General features: G+C 43.3%; 1 protein-coding gene across 4 annotated transcripts in view; it reads left to right on the top strand.

Moving 5' to 3' along the window:
* Positions 1-17,115, top strand: part of FOXP3 (forkhead box P3) — a 39,580-nt gene that overhangs the window by 5,927 nt on the left and 16,538 nt on the right. Inside the window, exons 2-4 of one of the 4 annotated variants that reach the window (XM_072991471.2) lie at positions 750-1,328; positions 16,544-16,680; positions 16,944-17,030. In XM_072991471.2, the coding sequence (XP_072847572.2) occupies positions 16,561-16,680; positions 16,944-17,030 (207 nt within the window). In that variant the 5' untranslated portion in view covers positions 750-1,328; positions 16,544-16,560. Of the gene's footprint in view, positions 1-749; positions 1,329-1,543; positions 2,055-11,049; positions 14,277-16,543; positions 16,681-16,943; positions 17,031-17,115 lie in introns of those variants that run through there. The other 3 variants (XM_072991472.2, XM_072991470.2, XM_072991468.2) reach the window with 3 other exon arrangements.

The raw sequence follows: 17,115 nt of genomic DNA, 5'->3' as shown, positions 1-17,115 counted from the left end.
ACTTCTTTGCCCTATTTACTAGAGACAGTTGCTATTTTTATCAGGAAAAAAAGGTGGATGATGATCCCTATTTTGCCTTCTTAGAAGGTGCTTTGAAAAAAAGTATGTGCTGCTGCAGCTGTAATTGTTCAGATTTTTCTCTGGATGGGTAGGGTGGGAATACATTTAATCTCTAGTCCAAATGCATATAAATGCACTCATGATAACACAAAGACACGACACAGTTCTGTCTGCAGGGCTAGCCCAAGAGATTTTGCTGCCTGAGACACAGCAACAAATGACACACACCCCAAAGCCCCTCAGAATTTGGCAACTGAAGAAAAAAAAAGGAGTTCCACACCTGGCAGGTAAAAAAAAAAAGAATGTAATAGCTGTATTCGCAAAGGCTTTCACGGCCTGGATCTAATGGTTGATGTGGGTTTCTTGGGCTCTTTGGCCACGTTCTGAAGGTTGTTCTTCCTAACATTTTGCCAGTCTCTGTGGCTGACATCTTCAGAGTGCTATCCTCTGAAGATGCCGGCCACAGAGACTGGCGAAACGTTAGGAAGAACAACCTTCAGAACACGGCCAAAGAGCCCGAAAAACCCACAACAACCAATGTATTAGCTACTTGCTCTCATTTCATGGCTTCCAAAATCAGCTACTGTACTTTCAGACTACAGTACTGGTAACACTTTATAGGATATTCATTTACTTCCACTGCCTGCTTAAATGAAAAAAACAAAAACAATTGCCTTTTTTCCTTCCAGGTCAGCCAAGGGTGCGTGACCGCAGTGGAAATGAAGGCAAAAGAGGACCTAAACCAATGTCTAATGGTGTACGAAGCATGTTTGGGCAGCGATCCTTGAGGACTGCTACAAACAGCTCTCCTGAGTGATGTTGGAGGATGTGAATTATGACCGTGGGAGCTAATCCACAAACGTTTCAGATGAAGTGTTTTTAAACGGTATAATTAAAAATCCTACACACGCGGCTTTATACTATTACCTTTAATTTGAATTGTCAGTTGGGATACATACAAAAACATACAACCTATATACCTACATGTCTGTGGTTTAACATAAAAGCTAGTCTGATCTCTCAAAAGAGGAAAGAAAAAACTATGTCATTTTGTGCAAAAGGGCAGGTTGAAAAGAAAAAGGGAGAGATTGAAAATTTCATAATTTCCATATACTCAGAGAAAGACAAAAACATACCCCAGATTGTAAGCAAATCGTGCTGTGGGTTTAGCATGTGGCTTTCTCACAATATAAATACTGGCTTGTTTCTGCGAATCCTTCACTATTTATCCATCTACTGACCTCATCTGTTCTGAAAAGTCCCAGGCGGTAAGTTGATTTGGCTCTCAAAATATTTGGGCTTGAAGGATTTGATGATAACATGCTTTAATTTAGGAAGAAAACACCCCAAAGCCCGGGGGGATGAGTAAAAATGGTGATTGTTTGAAATTTGGGCCAACCTAGAATTATGAGGCTTTAAGCCAATGATACGGAGCAAGATTGCTTCTAGCTTGCAGTCACCCTCTGGCTTTAAAGAGAACAAGTCAAGATTCTGTTGTCTCCTTTTGAGATCACTGGATTGCTAAATTGCCTGTATTTTGTTAATGCTTGAATCCTCAAGTAATGTGCATCATCCAGTCTATTTTATCTGAGTTACATTTCATAAGCACAACTGCATGAGATAAGTAATATATCTGCATTAAGAAGACTGAAGACCTTTTTCTCCTCAGTGGTATCCCTTCCAAATGCTATAATTATGTGTGCATGTTTAATACCCTACCAAAACAGCCACTGAGGTAATAGAAACACTAATTCACCAACTCTAGTAATTGTCTTAGTTTTCAGGCACTAACAGTCACCTTTTGGAGTTCATAGCCTATTGCCAAGCATACAAGATTTGTGGTACCAATGTGTTGGAACAGAAGCTCCCTGATGGAAGGAAACATGCATTTTGAAATTCGGGTTTCCAAAATATGTGCCAGCTACCAGATCTCATAAAATTTGCTCAGTACCCTTGGTACTCGTAAGTGCAGTCATTTTCATCTGGAAAATAAGGTGGTTTTTTTGGCAGAAAAGTGGCATATGAATTAAATAAATAAGTAGAAATAAAATTTATTTAAAGTGTTGGTTTAAGGTGCAATTGGAATATCCAGTGTCAGGAACACTAGATTTAGATTTGTATATTTCTTTGTCATTTGATTCTCACAAATGTGCCTCTATGACATTATGGAAGCTGTAGAAAGTATAATCTTTCTTCCTTCATCCCATTAAATTGTTGACTGTAGGTTTTGGGGTGACAAAAGAAAGGTCTTCCATCACAAAATTGGTGAAGTCACCATCACAGCACATAGCATTAGGTGCTAAATTATATTTCTTATATATATGTTTACCTGTCAGAAACTATTTACTATGATAAGAAATTAGAACTGTGAGTCAACATTATTATGTATTACATATTTATTTATGAGATTTTTATATACCACTCAGGATCAAAAACAATAATTATAAAATTGATCATTTATACAGTACAGGAACAGACAATATAGTATACACAACACCAATGTACATATTTGTATATTACACCCTTACATATTAATTATGTGAATGGTACGAAAACTAGCATACATTATTGATGTACCCCATGGGATAGATGGTACTTTGACCAACAGAAGGAAAATTTCCATAAATAGGTATGTTTTCAACATGTACCTAAAACTAAAAAATGTAGGAGCAGCTTGCATTTGTGAAGGTAGGGCATTCCATATAGTTGACAACAGAACGCTAAAGACTCTGCTTCAGAAAACTGCAGAGTGGATGTGAGGAGCTTGTAGCACCACCAGAAGGGTCTTTTCCAGAGGCTTTTAGGATCAAATGGAAAAAGGGGGTCTTCAAGGTTAACTAGATGCTGTTCTTTCAGTATGACATGTAGTAACAGGTGTGTGTGTGGAGGGGAAAAGTTGGAAAAGGAGAGACTGCTGCCCTCCCGTTCTGTGTCTGGTGTTAGTGATCTGGCTGACTCCCGGCTGTAAAGCTAGAATTGTCAATGAAGTGGGCAGGAAGGCTCTTGTTATGTTCTTGCATGGGGTCTTCTCTAGGCATGGCAGCACCCTAAAAAAAACTAATAGATGGAATTAACATGAAATGTCCCTGAAAACTTTAACATAGCGACACAATTTTAAATTGCTATTGATAGTTCTTACAAATTAAAGGTAACACATGAATTTAAACTAATTATTTCCAAGCATCTCTTCTATTACCAAAGGAAGTGGTAGTCTTTAATGCTCACTTCTTTCAATTATTCAATTGTATTTTAATTAATTAATTAGCATATAATTAATTTTTTTAAAAAAATGTTTAACTTATTATGTTTTTAAGTCTCTTCTTTTTAATATTGTGAGCTGCCTTGGGTCCTCTTACTGGGAGAAAGATGGCATATAAAAGAAAGAAACAAATAAACAAACTAACAAATAAGTATGCACAGAATCTGGTCCTTTCTGAGGTCACCAGAGAAGACCTCACATAGTGAGAAGGACCTCAGTATGTGCAAAGAACAGTGTGGTTTGGAGCAGTTCACTTCTGTTAAATAATTTCTTGAGCTCCAAAATCCAAATCCAATTCTCCCCTCCCCACTTTTTTTAATGGAAGGGAATAAAGAAGTACCTTGCTACACATTTAGATATTTCTAAGTATATATCTGGAGACTATCTGTCTCCACAAATCAGAGCTACCTTTTCTCCATACGAATGTTTCTCAAGAAGCCATGAAATGTAGATATGTCAGTGGAACGTAATAGCAGTACTGAATTCCTAAAATGCTATTATACATTTTTGAGTTTTACAAATTGAATTAGGCAAGAATGAGAAAAGTGATGGAATTCCAGCCTCTGGAGAAGAATTCTGTTCCATCGTTCCAACTTGAAAGGCCAAGAAATAAAAATACTGTAAATCATAATTGATACTTCACTGGAAGGGAAAAAAGGGACTGAAAAGAGGGGATAAATATTGTTTTGTCTCATATTTCCAGATGTTTTTGTGGATAATATAAATGACTGTATACTTTGAAGCAGAATAAAAACAGTTGTTGCTGTAAAAACTTAAATTAACTGGAGAAACCTCAGTAGGTAATTTCTGCCAGAACTTTGTAATAATGTCGCTCATAGTAGTTCAAGCTGCAACTAGCCAAAAGCAGTGGAGAGGTTGATATGTCGGAAATACAGTACAATGCCCCACTTCTCTGACCAATTGTTTTGCTATCTTCCGTGGAAAGACCTGCAGCGCAGAAGAGATGAAAGTCCTACTTGGGCTAGACTCATTTAGGCCTATTTAATGATATGGGGGTAAAAGTGTTTATATGCCTCTAGCTTTGGCAGAGCAAAGCAGACTAGAGAGGCTGGGAAATTGGACTTATCCATTCTACCATCGGTCAATACTTGAGGGCAAAATGGTCTCTCTACAGCAAACCCTAAAATAGCCATGAATGGTGCGCAAAACAATTTTAAATTTGGGGTAACTTGGAACTTAGAAGTAGAGGGGAAGGCACTTAACCCTCTTTTCACTCTGCAATTTCTTTCCACCAAGCATTTCCCATGCATGAAATTCAGATGTTTTCTCATGAAGCTCGGGTAAAATGTAGCAGAAAAGTGCCCAGTGGGGAGAAACACCAACACCCGCCTCTCTGCTATCTTTTCTGTGCTTGATATCCCTTCTCTTGTGGAGTGTCTTTGTCTTCATTTATGTCTGTCATGCACAGCCATAAATAGCACCAGTTTTTGTTTCTTGTTACAAGCGTATGTGTAACGTGTAGTTCTCAAATGCCAGTTAAAGCATCTATGAACTAATATTCCTACATTGTCTGGAAGTTGAATCATGGCAAGCGGACCTCTTTCTTGTTAAGTTGAAACATTTCACTACTCATCCAAGTAGCTTCTTCAGTCTGAGAAGAGTTGGTAGGAGACCCCTGATATATCTTCCATGTTGATACCTCACTGGGGGAAACCTTCACTTCCCAGTTGCCATGACTCAGCTTCCAGATAACCTCACCTGGATGACTGAGAATCTTCACAGACATATTCCTACATCAGGTTCAAAGAAAGTATTGTATATGAGAAAAGGTGGAGAATAAGAACACTGTGGCTCATGTGTTTTAGACAAATATTCCCTTAAAGGTGCTATACTCAGTTGGACGGTCTATTGGTTTTATATGTAGATGACAAGAAGAGGTGAAGAAGGGTTAGTATATCTTTCGGGTATATGCACATATACTGTATTCTGTATTCTCCAGTCTCAGAACCTAGCATGTATGCATTATATCCCAGGGCAAATATGCTAAGGATATTCTAAAGATCAAAGAGCATGTTACAGATAATATGTTAACTAGAAGCTGAAACCACGTTAGTATTCTAGATGAGTGATTCCAGCTGATGTTCATCTATAATCAATTGTCCTTGTGAAAAAAAATCTGTTTACCGCCTGATGACCGCTCACAAAACAAAGCTATATAGTTTGTAGGCTACAGGGTGTGTGAAAAACTCCTACTATGGCAATCATATGTCGTTTAGCAATTATGTTATTGCCTCTGCTAATGATGTGTCATCTGTAATGATATACTTTGATCCTGACCCACTTGTCCGACCCTTCTTATAACAGTTAACTCAGATCATGTCAACCTTGTTAATAAATTAAGTGGTCAAAAGCAGCCTAATGATGACTAAGCATGTGCGGGAACCAACATCCAATGTCTTTAAATGGAATTTGGAACAGTGAGTTTTGACAAAGGCACAACAAAGTAAAAGAATCATTTGCTCCATCGGGTTCACACTTGCCTGAATTTGTTGTTAATCTTCATTAAATGTAATATGGTGGCTGGCAATTTAGCCCTCTTTGCTGTTTAGACAGGAAAATGAGTCATGTTACAGCAGAAGCTAGATGTCGTCTCCCTGCTGACCTGTTACAATGAGATGTATTTTATGTGCCTAATTTATTGAGAATCTGAGATATATCTTGGACTAAGAACTCAGTGGATGAGATAGCTGATCTTGGGATACCTAGACAAAACCACACCTTGCTACTTGGTGTGGAGTAACCGCTGTGCTCAGGTTCTGAGCATATAATCATTCACAAGGACTAGAATCTTCACTGCACCCATAAATATACTGTACTTTCAAAGGATGAAAAAATGTGTCCTTTCCCACCTTTTAACGGAAAAATTTTTCAAAGGGTAGTTAAGCAAATCTTGAGTGGTCTTGAATGCCTACAGTGTGAATTGAAGCCGAAGTTGCCCCAGGAGGGGAATTTTTAGCCTCACGGAAGAGGTTTGGTGCTCAGCATGACGTCTCGGAAAACAGCATCCCTTGACGTACAGGAAAGCACTCTGTGGACTGGCGTCAGCAATGAAAACCCATTGTGGGGAGGCATTTTCGCCCCTAATTTCTCAGAAAGGCGTATGGGCCCAAAGTTGCCAAAGCACACTGATAAGAAACACCAAGTCATCAAAACAGTGGGAAGAAAAGGAATTGTATCTAGTGTTTCGAGCTGGGGGGGGGAGGCACTGTGGGGAAGAGTGAACTTGAATTACTTGGATGTGAAATTACAGTTTTACACATCGGTCTTCCCCTTGATTACTATGTGCTGTGTGAGAAATAGTCCCCTGAAAATCCATGTGAGACTGCACCATGTATGGCCCTTAAGACGCCTGTTACAAGAATGTCCAGACAACACTTGGGTTTTGCCACCAGTGTCTTTGCATTACAGAAATTTGAAATGAGCCCCATAAGTTGTAGTTAATTGAGAGGAGATTGGGATCTCTAAATAAGACTCCATAGACCCCCCACTCCAAAATAGTTCCTCAGATCTTTTGAGAAGCGAACCATGACCAGAAGTGACATATGAAAATCAACAGCATGACATAAAATATTACGGTTTGTCTGAGGTCGACAAGGACCTAATAATGCGTGTTATTTGCAAACAATGTACAAACTGGTAATGTGACTATTTTCTTGCAACAGGTAACAACTTTTTTAATTTTTAATTTAATTTTTGCTCCTTTTTTGGAATGAAAGATTGTGAGGGTTCAGTTTTTGGGGCTGTCTGTTCATCAAATAAAGGACGAGTCGGGTGAGGTAAATCAGATGGTTCCGTGTTTATTGCAACATCAACTCCAACAGGGTTCACCCCTAAAAAGGGGTTCAAAGATTCTTGTAACATATTGCTCGGCTTTAACGGGGTCCATAAACCATTTATAAAAGGGTTTGTCATCTCTGGGTTCCAAGGTCCTGTTAATAACGGCACAGTCCCCTGCCCAGGGTCCAGTTCTTCGTCCAGGGATATCAGCGGTAAAGTCTCTTCATCCCCGCTCCACTCACCCCAGGACGACCCGTCTCCTCCTTCGACTCCCCAGGGGCCGGGTAACCCCCCAGCTTCCTCAATTCGGCTATATGCGATTGTCTTTTCCTTTCTAGCTCACGGGCTACAGCTTCCCTTTCCTCCCGGAGCTTCCTTCTCCACTCCTTGGCCTCGGTCTCGCCCCAATACGAAGGGCGAGGCTTCAGCCCAAGCTGACGGCGTTTTTCTGCCTCTTCATGGGGGACGCGGACCTGTTCCCACTTGTGGGTCCAGGGATCCTCCATCCAGATCCACTCCCATCCCCCCCCCAGTATCTCCACCGGCTTCCCCCTTATATCTCCCGCTGCTGCCTCAATCTCCTCCCTCCGTCTTCCCGCCAAAGATTCCCCGGGTTCCGGGGTCAGGGTTAACCCTTTCATAGTCGCCTCCAAATCTCCCGTATCTACCCCCTTATTTAAGATAAGGGGTTCGGCGACCTCTTGTTCCCAATCTGGGGTCTCCACGCCTTTCTCTTCCCGATGCGTTGGGGACGGAGGTGGGGATGTCTGCGTGTGAAGGGTTCTCTTCGAGAGCGACGGCACTCCCACTAAGGCCTCCATTTTGGGGGCCTCACAAAGATTCTTTGGAGGCATTTTGAAGGTAAATTTTCCAAAAGTTAGGACATTATCTTATTCAAACTAAAAAGTAATGGAAAAAATCCTTAGTATTGTTGTGTAAATGAAAAATGGGGCTAATAAGTGATCTTTTGAGGTTTCCCTGTTACTGTTAATTAAGAGACTGGCCTTTGGGATTTGTCTGAACTTCAGGGTTGAAGCTAGGGTATCGTAAAATCTATGTGTGTTTCTGCATTTGTCTCACTGTCTCTGTCATAGCTCCAGAATAATGAAACCTAGACACCCAATACTTTCCATGGATGTTAAGGGGACACTGAGGGTGTGCATTTCAAGGTTCTTTTGTGCTTTTTAAAATGGATTGATTACATTTAGTTAAGCTGTTTCCTGGAGGGCCATCTGTAGACACCTGGTGTAAAACATTCCTTAATGGGGAGAAACAAAGCTGGAGGCAGATCTGGGGGAATTTATTTCCCCTTTGAGCCTCTAGGCAGTTACATGTGGTCATTTCCTTTGCAAGGTGCCCAGACTTTTAAAACAGTTCAAAAACAGTGAGACTTTCTTGCTACCTTGGTAAGGGCCAGAGAGGAGGAATGAGCAGAGGGAAAGGCCGAGCAAGCACTAGGGTTGAGAGAGAGAGAGAGAGAGAGAGAGAGAAAGCAACAACAGGGAGAGGAGAAAGTAGAAGAGAACTGGGGAGAGAAGAGAAAGATCAGAGAGAAAGGGAAAGAGTCTTGAGGTCAGTAAAAGGACTGAGGAGTTTCTAACTTTGTGAAGCTGGTTTTCCTAGTATTGCTTCTATAGCACCATACAGTCTACAGCGTGCTTGATTCTGCTTCTCCCGTTTTGCCTGAAAACAACTCTGTGAGGTCGACATTGAGAGAGTGGGGTGGTTTCCCCACTGCCATCTCTTCTCCAACAACTGTTGCATCCACCTTTTCCAGAGATGCTCTCTCCAAGCTCAACATGTCTTGATAAACTGCTCTTTTTTCCAAAAATACAACACAATACAATAAAATGGGTGTATTATAACAATGCACCTGTAATTTAAGAGATGCTGTTTCTCCAGTGCTACTTAGAACTACATGCAGCAGGTATGTCTGCAGGCACCCCGTTCTTCCCAATGCTTACGTCTTACATAAAATACTGTTTCAAGGGTTGATGTCTGTAATTTCAAAGAGGTCTGATGCATTTTGGAAATTACAGGGCTTGGTCTTCTTGGATCTTGAAGAGATCTCCCAGCTTTTTGTACCCCTCTCAATAAAATAAAATAAAAACTGCAGATAAAGCCTAGACAACCCTCTGCCACTCTAGATCAGACTTTCCTGCTGCCCCACCCCCCGCCGAGCATTTGATCCAGATGGCCTCTTTCTATACAGGGAAGGAAAGGCTGACCCAGCTGGTAAAAAATCACAGCAAGTAGATTATTCTTACTGTTATTGTTATTTCCACTGGCTTTATTTTCCTTGTCTGGCAGAATTTGGAACGCTAAGTTCTAAACTAGGGCAGATGTATCAGAATGTAGGCAACACCAAGGGGGAGCTGAGTGGCATAAAGAGGAGCAGGGTGGGAATGAAAAGTTCTGACCACTGGAGGCAGCATTTACAGGTTTTCAAGAGAAACTGCATTGCTGGGGTGTTTTCTTTGTATGAGAGTAATACTGGGGTGTGGACGACACACAAATACTCCTCAGTTCAAAGGTGTTACTAGTGTGTGAGGGCATCCCCTTGCATACAGTATGCTTTTGCATGTAACTTGCTTTCCTGTGTGTTTCTGTCAAAAGGATTTTATCAGTGTGCTGGCTGCTATCATGACAAAGTAATTTAGTTTATTTATTTATTTTATTTATTTATTGAATGTGTACCCCGCCCATTTAGTCAACTGACTACTCTGGGCGGCTAAAAACATATAAAATAAACCATTTAAAATATAAAACAAATAGTACATCAATAGACAAGGACTCAAGATGAAAGAACAAAATAAATAAAGAGGTGGCTGGAGGGAAGGCTTGCCTAAATAGCCAGGTTTTCAGTTGGCCTTTGAAAAATGCCCAGCAAAGGGGCCATGCGGATCTCTGAAGGGAGGCTATTCCAAAGGCGAGGAGACATTGCCGAGAAGGCCCGGTTTCTTGTTTTTTCCTTCTGGCCCTCTCTCGGCGTTAGGCTCCTCAGCCTCACCTCCTGGCTAGATCGAGTGATATGAGTAGGTTTGGGTGGGAGGAGGCGTTCCATCAGATATCGAGGCCCTAAACTGTTTAGGGCTTTATATGTAAGCATTAGAACTTTGAAATCAACGCGGAACTGAACGGGCAGCCAATGTAAGGCAGCCAGGGTGGGGGAGATATGATGATGTTTTCTCACCCCACTAAGGAGTCTGGCCGCCACATTCTGCACCATTTGGAGTTTCCGCATTAATCTCAAAGGTAGCCCCACGTAGAGAGCATTACAGTGATCTAACCTCAAGATTACGAGTGCATGGACCAGAGTTTTGAGCGACCCCCCCATCTAGATAGGGACGCAGCTGGGCAATCCGCCACAGATGGAAATAGGCGGATCGGACCACGGACGTCACCTGGGATTCCATGGTAAGCGCCTGGTCCAGATGAATCCCCAAGCTGCAAACCTTACTCTTCGTGGTGAGAGTCACCCCCCAAAGAGAGGCAGTTGCCCAAACCACTGATGGTAGGTCCGCCCACCCTCAGGACCTCCATCTTGTCCGGGTTCAGCCCATTCTCCTGCATCCATTGCAGTACAGACCTCAGACAGCGCTGCAGGACAGAACAGCATCCACTGTAGTTGGAAAAAAGGAGATGTAGAGCTGCGTGTCATCAGCATATTGATGGCACGCCACTCCACACCCCCTGATGACCTCACCCAGCAGCCTCATACAGATGTTAAAGAGCATTAGGGAGATAGCCGAGCCCTGCGGAACCCCACAGTTGAGGCTCCACGGGGCTGACTCACTCTCCCCAAGCTAAACTCTCTGAGGACGATCTCCCAGGAAGGATCGGAGCCAGGCCAATGCCGAGCCACCAATTCCCAACTCGGAGATCCTCCTCAGGAGGATACAGTGGTTGACGGTATCGAAGGCAGCTGAGATATCGAGGAGAACCAACAGAGAAGTTTTCCCCCTGTCAGCCTCCCTCAATAGGTCATCATACAGGGCGGCCAATGCCGTTTCTGTACCATGGTGCTTCCTGAAGCCCGACTGGAATGGGTCCAGGGCGTTTGTTTCATCCAAGTACACCTGAAGCTGATTGGCCACCACCCTCTCTACCACTTTGCTAATGAAAGAAACGTTGGTGACGGGCCTGTAATTGCCAATATCGTCCGCCGCCAGATTGAGTTTCTTTCTAATGGGCCTAATGAGCGTCTCTTTGAGGGCAGGAGGAACCCTGCCCTCCCAGAAAGACTCATTAATTATCGCTGTGACCCATTCAGTTGTTATAGGTCTGGCTGCTTTGATTAGCCAGGCTGGGCAAGGGTCAAGAAAGGAAGTGGTGGCCCAACAGTGAACTAGCGCCTTGTCCACTATGTCTGCCATCACAGGCTGAAAATGGTCACCAGTCACCGGGCAAGGCGGAGCACTAGATATCTCTGCTTGATCCACTGTCACCAAAAACGGAGAAAGCTCCCGGTGGATGGCCTCCACTTTAGATTTTTAAAATGCTGCAAATTGGTTAGGTGAGATACTAGAAGGAGGCCCTTCACCCCGACCAATTCCGGATAGGTCGCGAACTATGCGGAAAATTTCCGCCTGCTGATTTGAAGCCTCGCTTATCCGGTCAGCGAGGTGAGCTCAACTAGCAGCCCTTATCTTGGCCAGATAATGGTTAGTCGCGACCCTGACAGCTTCTCTCTTATAATCCGTCGGTTTCTTTCTCCACTTGCTCTCTACTCTTCTCCTGGTTTGCTTCATCACTCATAGTTCCTGGGTAAACCAGGATGTTGGCCGAGCTCTGCATTGGATAGGGTGTTTAGGAGCGATCGTGTTGACAGCCCTAGCGGAGGCCATAACCCAACCGTCCACCAGAGCCATGACAGGAGCACCAGCCAGATCAGCCAGAATCCCTCTCATGGTATCCTGGAATCCTATAGGATCCAGTAGCCTTCGAGGTCAGATTATTACAATAGATCTTTGCTCCCTGCGAGGTGGGAGGGTCACTGAGAGGTTACATTTTATTAGGTCGTGATCCGACCATGACAAGGGGACAGACATAAGTTCTGTCACCATCAGATCATGCTCACTCCAGTTGGAGGAAAAAAACAGGTCTAGCATATGACCACCCACGTGGGTGGGGCCATTGACATGTTGGGACATGTTCAAGGGAGCCATGGTTTCCAAGAACTCAAGAGCTGGACCGGAAATCTCTGCCTCTGCATGGATGTTGAAGTCACCCAGGACCAAAAGTCTTGGGGACTCCAACAGTTCTGCGGAGACAAAGTCCACCAGCTCCGGTAGGGAGATGGCTGGGTCACGGGGAGCACAGTAACCCAGCAAAATCTCAATACCATCCCTGGCCCCTATCGACACATGGAGGGCCTCCAGACCCTGCTTCACCACCACAGAGCGCCTAGTAACCTCCAGAGTGTTTTTATATACAATGGCTACTCCCCCCGTCCCTCCAGTCTACCCTGGTGCTGGACTGCATAACCGGGAGGACAGAAAAGGGCGAGGGGTGGACCCCCTTCCCCACTAATCCATGTCTCGGTTATGCACACCAGGTCAGCATCCTCTTCCAGAATGAGATCATAAATAATCTGGAATTTATTGGATACAGACCTGGCATTCAACAGCACCAGTTTTAGAGTGGAGGGCCAGCTGATCTGGCTACCTCGATCCTGATGGTTGGTCAGTGTCCCAGAACAGTGTACAGCTTTCAAGCATCTGCTCACTGTTCTTCTGACACGAGTAGGGGCCCTGCCAGCGCCATATCTCCCTCTACCCATAACCACCCGGATGTTCAGTGGCCCCTCGCTGGGAGGGCAAGCCTTCCACTCCATAGAATTAACAAAAATAGTTTGAAGTGTAGATAGTTCAAATAATAATTCAAAAAAAGAGAGAAAATATATTAACTAAATAATTATAAATTAAATGTATTGAACATAGATTAAATACTATAAAGTGCATATATTGCCAATAAGTAAAGAGACCCTTGTCCAGCAGGCCGAGGCAAAGAGGAAGTCACAAAAGCAGAAAAACCAGGGAGCTGGACAGGGAACAGAGTGGATTTGTCTTCAGTGTGGAAGAGATTGTCACTCTCGAATTGGCCTTCTCAGCCACACTAGATGCTGTTCCAAGTCCCCCATACACAGCACGTCACCATAGTCTTTCGAGACTGAAGGTTGCCTAACAAACAAAAAATGAAATTTACTTACAATAAGTAAATGAAATATTGTAAGGTAAATACACCAAAATATAATATAATAATAAATAAAATAAAAAATACAATACAATAAAATAAAAATAAATAAACAAATAGAAATTGAACACAAAATTTCTCCCCCCACTCAGAGTCCTGTTTCGTTGTGTTATATCTGGAGATCACTATCTATCCAGATGTAATTGGAACGGCCATGAGGACAGTTTTTAAAATTGAGACCGTTTTTAAAATTGAGGCAAGCTTCAACATTTAGGAAGGAAAGGAGCAGTAGCAGGAAAGTTCGTGGTGAAGATGGCGCTACTGCTGCCATTTTCCGTATCATGAAGGTGTTTGTAAAGACCTCACTGTTCACAGCAGGAGACAGGGCAGGAGGAACAGATTCCAATAAGGCTTGCAGCATGGCATCCAGCAGGGGGGCAGCCCACAGGACCCCTAAACAGACCCCCACGGCAAGCTCCCCAATGCCAAACGTCCAGCTGAAGGCTCTGCACTGCCGGAGTCTAAAAGGTTCCTACAAGCCTCCAGCCTCTTCTATGTCCTCCCACGCTTCTGGGCTTGTCTCGGCAGTCCCTCTGGTTCACCTCCAGCCAGTACCTCCGCTGAGACTCCCAGCTCACGAACTCCAGCACACCGACACTCCGAGCTTCACGGAACAGCCTCTGTCGACCCCCGCAATCCAAGCTCCAGCACTGGGTTCATTTCGCCGCCTCGACCTGTAGTTCCAGTTCCAGTTCCAGCTCCGAGATGCCCTCTGAGGAACAGTGTCTTTCTGCGTCCTCCACAGCCACAGACAAGCCACAAACAACAGCAACAGTAAGGGAAGGAGTCAAAATAAAAAGAAAGCAGAAAAATGAAAAAAGAAACGAAAAAAGAAAGAAGAAACAAAAAGAAAGAAAAAGAAAACGGACCACGCGGCGGAGGAAATGCCACCGACCAGTTACCGGTTCGCCATCTTGAATTGAATATAGAAGTGCTGTTTTAATTTTTTCCCTAGTTTTTGCAATGTTTCCAATTGTATGTATAATAGGTTTCAGCTTTATATGTGTTGCGCAAGTACCCAAACAATTTTTATCCTCTTGTGAATGAGTCAGGATATGGGGCCTAACCACGTGGCTACCCCAAGAGACAAGAATTAGATATCTTAGCAGCTCCTTCTGATAGAGAAATGCATGTTTAGTCAAGGAATCTGCATATTGAAAGAGTACGTAAATAATTAATATTGAAGAGTTGTTGGGTTTTTTTCAGGCTGTTTGGCTGTGTTCTGAAGGTTGTTCTTCCTAACATCTCACCAGTCTCTGGGGCTGGCATCTTCAGAGGACAGGAGTCAGAACTCTGCCTGTGCTCTGGTGCAGTTTGTTTGCATAGTTGAGTATTTATAGTTGTGGGATCAGCTTTTGTCCTTTTCAGGAGATGGGTGATTGTGGTCATCAGTGTGTTTTTTGTTGTGGGTGTATTGTGATAAGAGGGAGAGATTATCTGTCACTGTGATTGATGGGTGTCGTTAGGTGGTCTTTTGTGTGCAGTGATCACCAGTCCTTCTAGCTGGGTAGAGTTCGCTGACCTTTTGCAGGATTCCACCTTACCTACACAAAAACTCCAACCACCACCCACAGCAAAAAAGAGGCATAATCAAAACATTGGTAGACCGTGCAAATCAGAACTGTGAAGCTCAATTTCTCAGCACCGAACTCAACCATCTGAATTGGGCCCTACAGGCAAATGCCTACTCCAAAAATGAAATCACAAGAGCCATCAAACCAAAGAGGAAAAACAGTCACCCACAAATAAAAGTATTTCTGTTATACATCAAAGGGGTCACGGACTGCATGAGGAAACTTGAAAAAACACAACCTACAAACATTCAAGCCCACCACAAAAATACAACAAATGTTACAGTCAGCAAAGGACAAAAGGGACCCCCTCACCACTGCAGGAGTATACCGGATACCTTGCAGTTGTGGCCAGGTATATATTGGAACCACAAAATGCAGCATCCACACCAGAATCAAAGAACATGAGAGACACTGCAGACTAAAACAACTGGAAAAATCTGCAGTAGCTGAACATGCCCTAAAACAAGCTGGACATGACATTCTATTTCAAAATACTGAAGTATTGGACAACACCAGCAATCATTATGTTAGACTGCACAGGGAAGCCATTGAAATCCACAAACATCAGCAAAGCTTCAACTAAAAGGAAGAACGTCTAAAACACAACAAAGCCTAACTCTACCCAGCTACAAGGACTAGTGATCACTGCACACAAAAGACCAGCTAATGACACCTATCAATCACAGTGACAGATAATCTCTCCCTCTTATCACAACAATACACCCACAACAAAAAACACGCTGATCACCACAGTCACCCATCTCCTGAATAGGACAAAAGCTGATCTCACAGCAATAAATACTCAACTATCCAGTTCCGTCTCCAGTCCTCTGAAGATGCCGGCCACAGAGACTGGCGAAACTTTAGGAAGAACAGACTTCAGAACACGGCCAAAGAGCCCGAAAAACCCACAACAACCATCAGATCCTGGCCGTGAAAGTCTTCAAGAATACAATATTGAAGATATTTGCTAATATTTCACCGTTAGCTAATCTTTATTCTTATCAGAGTGTTGCTCATTTCAAAATCATGGACACACATTAGAACCAATTGAATTGTCAAGACAATCATACTACAGTACTTATAATCAGAAGTGGTCATATTTTGAGATGTGTGCAGAAACTTTTCCTTGACCTCAACCATCATTCAGAGGGTCGGCATCCATTAATTGAGTGGGTTTAGTGCTGTTCCATTGCAGTGCTTCTGGAAGCAAAGGATTTGCCCCCTGCATGCCCTTGCCCAGAGGACCGACGCTCCTTCTATGTCCCCCCATGTTAGCTAATGTCTAATAATGGGATGATTCATTGTCAAAGAAATGGAAACTCTTGCCCTCTTGCTACATTCAATTTGCATCTGTCCTGGTGTTGCTGTGCCTCTGCCTCCATTGGGAATTTTGGATTTCAGAACCTTTAACCAACAAGGTAGCAGAGCAGAAAGCGAAACTCCCCTGCGAAAGTTCATAGTCTTCTTTGGAAACTCCAAATCTAAGTATCTTCCAAGAGTTTGAAAGATTAACATGTTTGGTTAGACCTTTGGCTTCACATGTGTGGGGGAAAGTTGTAGAAATGTAAATTTGTGCGGTGAAATTCTTTTCCAGATATACCGCCATTCCTGATGCCTGACTCCAAACCATCCTCTTCTCTCGTTCCCAAGAACGTATGGCAGTCCAGTCCAAGAAGAAGCATCCAAATCCGGCCAACAGTCCTGACACGTGCTGTGCCTTACAAACAGCAGGTAAGTCCCAAGACATAGGAGACAGTCAACCCATTCATGGGGATTGGTCAAGAAACTGCCGTGCTCAGGCCCGTACACACTGGATGGAAATATTTGTTCTGTGTATGTGTGTGTGTGTACTGGAGGGTCTATACCTTGCTTTGTGCTGAAAGAGAGTATGGTCTTGTAATACCAGGCTGCCTCGGAGGGGCTAACAAAACGCTGGAGCCAGCTGTGGCCCCAGTGGCTCAAAATAATTGTTGTCCTGCCCATCTTCTTCCCAGGTACCATCATCATTGCTGCTGAGCCCACCAAAGGTCATAACAACTTCTTCTGAGGACAAACAGAATCAAGTAGAGCCAATCAAACAGGTATTGCCAGGACCTCCAAGTCTTCTAAGAGTTACAGAGAATATATGAATTAGTACATCATCAGAGCTGGAGGCTTCCAGGTTAA

This window comes from Pogona vitticeps, chromosome 2 (assembly GCF_051106095.1).
Source record: "Pogona vitticeps strain Pit_001003342236 chromosome 2, PviZW2.1, whole genome shotgun sequence".
In the NCBI taxonomy this organism is placed as follows: Eukaryota; Metazoa; Chordata; class Lepidosauria; order Squamata; family Agamidae; genus Pogona; species Pogona vitticeps.
Note: the sequence above shows the minus strand (reverse complement) of the source record. Positions and strands in the feature narration are given on the sequence as shown.